We start from the raw sequence: 2435 nt of genomic DNA, 5'->3' as shown, positions 1-2435 counted from the left end.
AAGTTAGGGCTTATTTGTTTTAAATGAAGTAGTAAGCAAGGTTTGATTTAATTTAAAACGAGATTAGCTATTTAAAATAGAAATATATAATTTTTAATTACAAATTAATTATAAAACGTCAAGGAGGAGCGAAACCCTAGCAACCATATATATATATATATATATATGATTTCTTTTAATTCATGTTATTTAAAGTTCAAATGCCGTAAATTGCAATTATTGGATAAAATAAATTTTCAAATAACTTTATCTCTTATTTATTTAATTTAACAATTTTTTTTAATTCTGATAATTTTAATTTAAGGAAAATAATCAAAGGACTTTTATGTACAAACCCTCACCTAAACGGGCACCTAAAACATTCCATAAGCTACTTAGCTGTCCATCATGTCATACTTTAATACACTATAAAGTGTTACAATATTAGTCTTGATTGTTTACATGTAAAAGTACCAAATAATTTCTCATTATTTTAAAAATGAGTTCTAATAATTCTCATATTTTGACAATTTTTTAAATTCTTAAAATTCTGTTTTGATAACTACTTTCTTGCTGTTTTCTAGAAATTTTTGTGATAAAAAACTGATTTTTTTTCAACCCAACATGTTAAAGTGTAGTGACTGTAAAAAAATTCGGCTCTGATTTTTTGATATAAAAAAATATTTGTATTAGTAATCGCAGTTTTTTGAGCAACGCTCTTCAACAACAACTTCATAGTTACGCGTCTGTTTAAGGCAGACACAGCTGTTTGAAGAAGTAATTGTGAAGTAGTTGAAGAAGAAGCTGTGTTCAAAAAGCTACAGTGGTTATTACAATTTTTTTTTTAGAAAGTGAGACCGCAACTTCCTATCAACCAACACAGGCAGTGAGGCTTGATGGGAAAACTCAACTTTAAGCTCGAGCTTTTTGAGAATGCAGATGAATACAGTTTTGCCAAATAGAAAAAAATTACGATGCCTTTTTATTAATATATAAATGATTCGTTTTTTACACTTCAAAAGGGTGAAAATGTATTTCACAGAAGAAAAGTGTAATAAGGAAATTCACAATTAAACCCCTCCTTAATCCAATATCTACACAGCAAACCCTCCCATCCAATTGAATTCCCACTTCCTGCAAAATACAAAATCAATAATTCAACATTTCACCCTATAAAAATTAAACAAAGCTCACAATAATAATAATTAATTACCTCTGAAAGGACTTTTGAGGAATCAAGGATCCACTTGGATGGGGAAGGGGGGCTGGAGAAGATCGTACGGCGCCCAGAGAGCATCAATAGGGCACGGACGGCCAGCGTCGATTCGGACCCATGGCTTCCCCTTCCCACTCCAATGCAGCAGGCTCGCCGGCCCTGGATGGAGATTCCTGCACAATCCCCTGAAATTATCTCCTCCCAATCCATGCTGGTTCCACCGGTGATCCACCGCCGCGATCCTCCCGGAGAACACCAGCAGAAACGGCGGCAGAGATCCTAGTTCGTAGATCCGCATTCGCTTCTGTAAATCCATCCATTCCTCGATTTTCTCCGTATGACCCTCCTGCCTCCACCTCTTCAGATCCATCACCATCACCCCTGTGTTGAAGTAGCAAGCGCGGCGGCCATGGAAGGTGGTGGAGAGGGCGGGGTTTGACCAGAATGTGGGGGTGAAGTATGCGGTGAAATTAGCGTTGCAGTATTCGGGGGCGGCGAGGGAGAAAGGGGGAGGGATGGGGGTGGCGGCGAGGGAGGCGATGTCGTCGACGAGGATGAGGTCGGAGTCTAGGTAAACGGCGCGATGGATGCAGGAGGGGAGGAGATGGGGGAGGTAGGAGCGAGCGTAGTTGAGGGGACGATCGAGGGCGGAGCGGATGGAGGTGGAGATGAGGCCGGAGACGAGAGAGGGATCGAAGTGGTGGATGAGGAAGGGGAGGGATGGGAAGGAGGAGGCAATGGTGGAATTGAGATGGGGGATGGATTTAGAGGCGAGGAAGTGGAACTGGATTGATTGGGGGCAGGAGGAATGTTGAAGAACGGAGTTGATGGCGGCCATGGAGCCGCGCAGGTAGGCGATGTCGAGAGTCATGGCGACATGGATGAGGGCGGCGGGCGAGCACACCATGGCCGGCGATGGGGGTAGGGGAGGGGGGCAGGTGGGTGAATTGTAGAACTGGGGAGCTTCGAGGAAACGGTTCTCGCCGGAGTGCGCCGCCGCGGCGGCTGCGGCGGCGGAGAGGAGGAGGAGGAGGAGCATTCTGGTCTTAGATTGCTTTGATTGGCGGAGTTTGTTGCGGGAGAGCAGTGGAGATGGTGCCTGCGTTTTTTTTTCTTGTTATTGAATTTTTCTTTCTTTGGTAGGGGTGAGCGGGGGTGGATTTATAGTGTAATTCTGCAATGCGCGGGATTAATTATTGAGTAAAATTTCATCAAGTGCTATATATATATATATATATAT

At 42.5% G+C, this 2435-nt stretch overlaps 1 protein-coding gene across 1 annotated transcript; it reads right to left on the bottom strand.

Moving 5' to 3' along the window:
- Window positions 1–938: 938 nt before the first annotated feature.
- LOC110023892 (probable galacturonosyltransferase-like 2) lies at window positions 939–2345 on the bottom strand. Its single transcript, XM_020723531.1, has 2 exons — window positions 1193–2345; window positions 939–1113 (listed from the first exon to the last, which is right to left on the bottom strand). Exon 1 carries the CDS (start codon window positions 2232–2234, stop codon window positions 1215–1217), a length of 1020 nt encoding a protein of 339 aa, XP_020579190.1. The 5' UTR covers window positions 2235–2345; the 3' UTR covers window positions 939–1113; window positions 1193–1214.
- Window positions 2346–2435: the final 90 nt, after the last annotated feature.

Source organism: Phalaenopsis equestris, unplaced genomic scaffold (genome assembly GCF_001263595.1).
Source record: "Phalaenopsis equestris unplaced genomic scaffold, ASM126359v1 Scaffold000233, whole genome shotgun sequence".
Lineage (NCBI taxonomy): Eukaryota > Viridiplantae > Streptophyta > Magnoliopsida > Asparagales > Orchidaceae > Phalaenopsis > Phalaenopsis equestris.
Note: the sequence above shows the minus strand (reverse complement) of the source record. Positions and strands in the feature narration are given on the sequence as shown.

Coding starts and splice junctions, on each gene's coding strand:
- LOC110023892 (XM_020723531.1), bottom strand. CDS start 2,234: ATGCTCCTCCTCCTCCTCCTCTCCGCCGCCGCAGCCGCCGCGGCGGCG.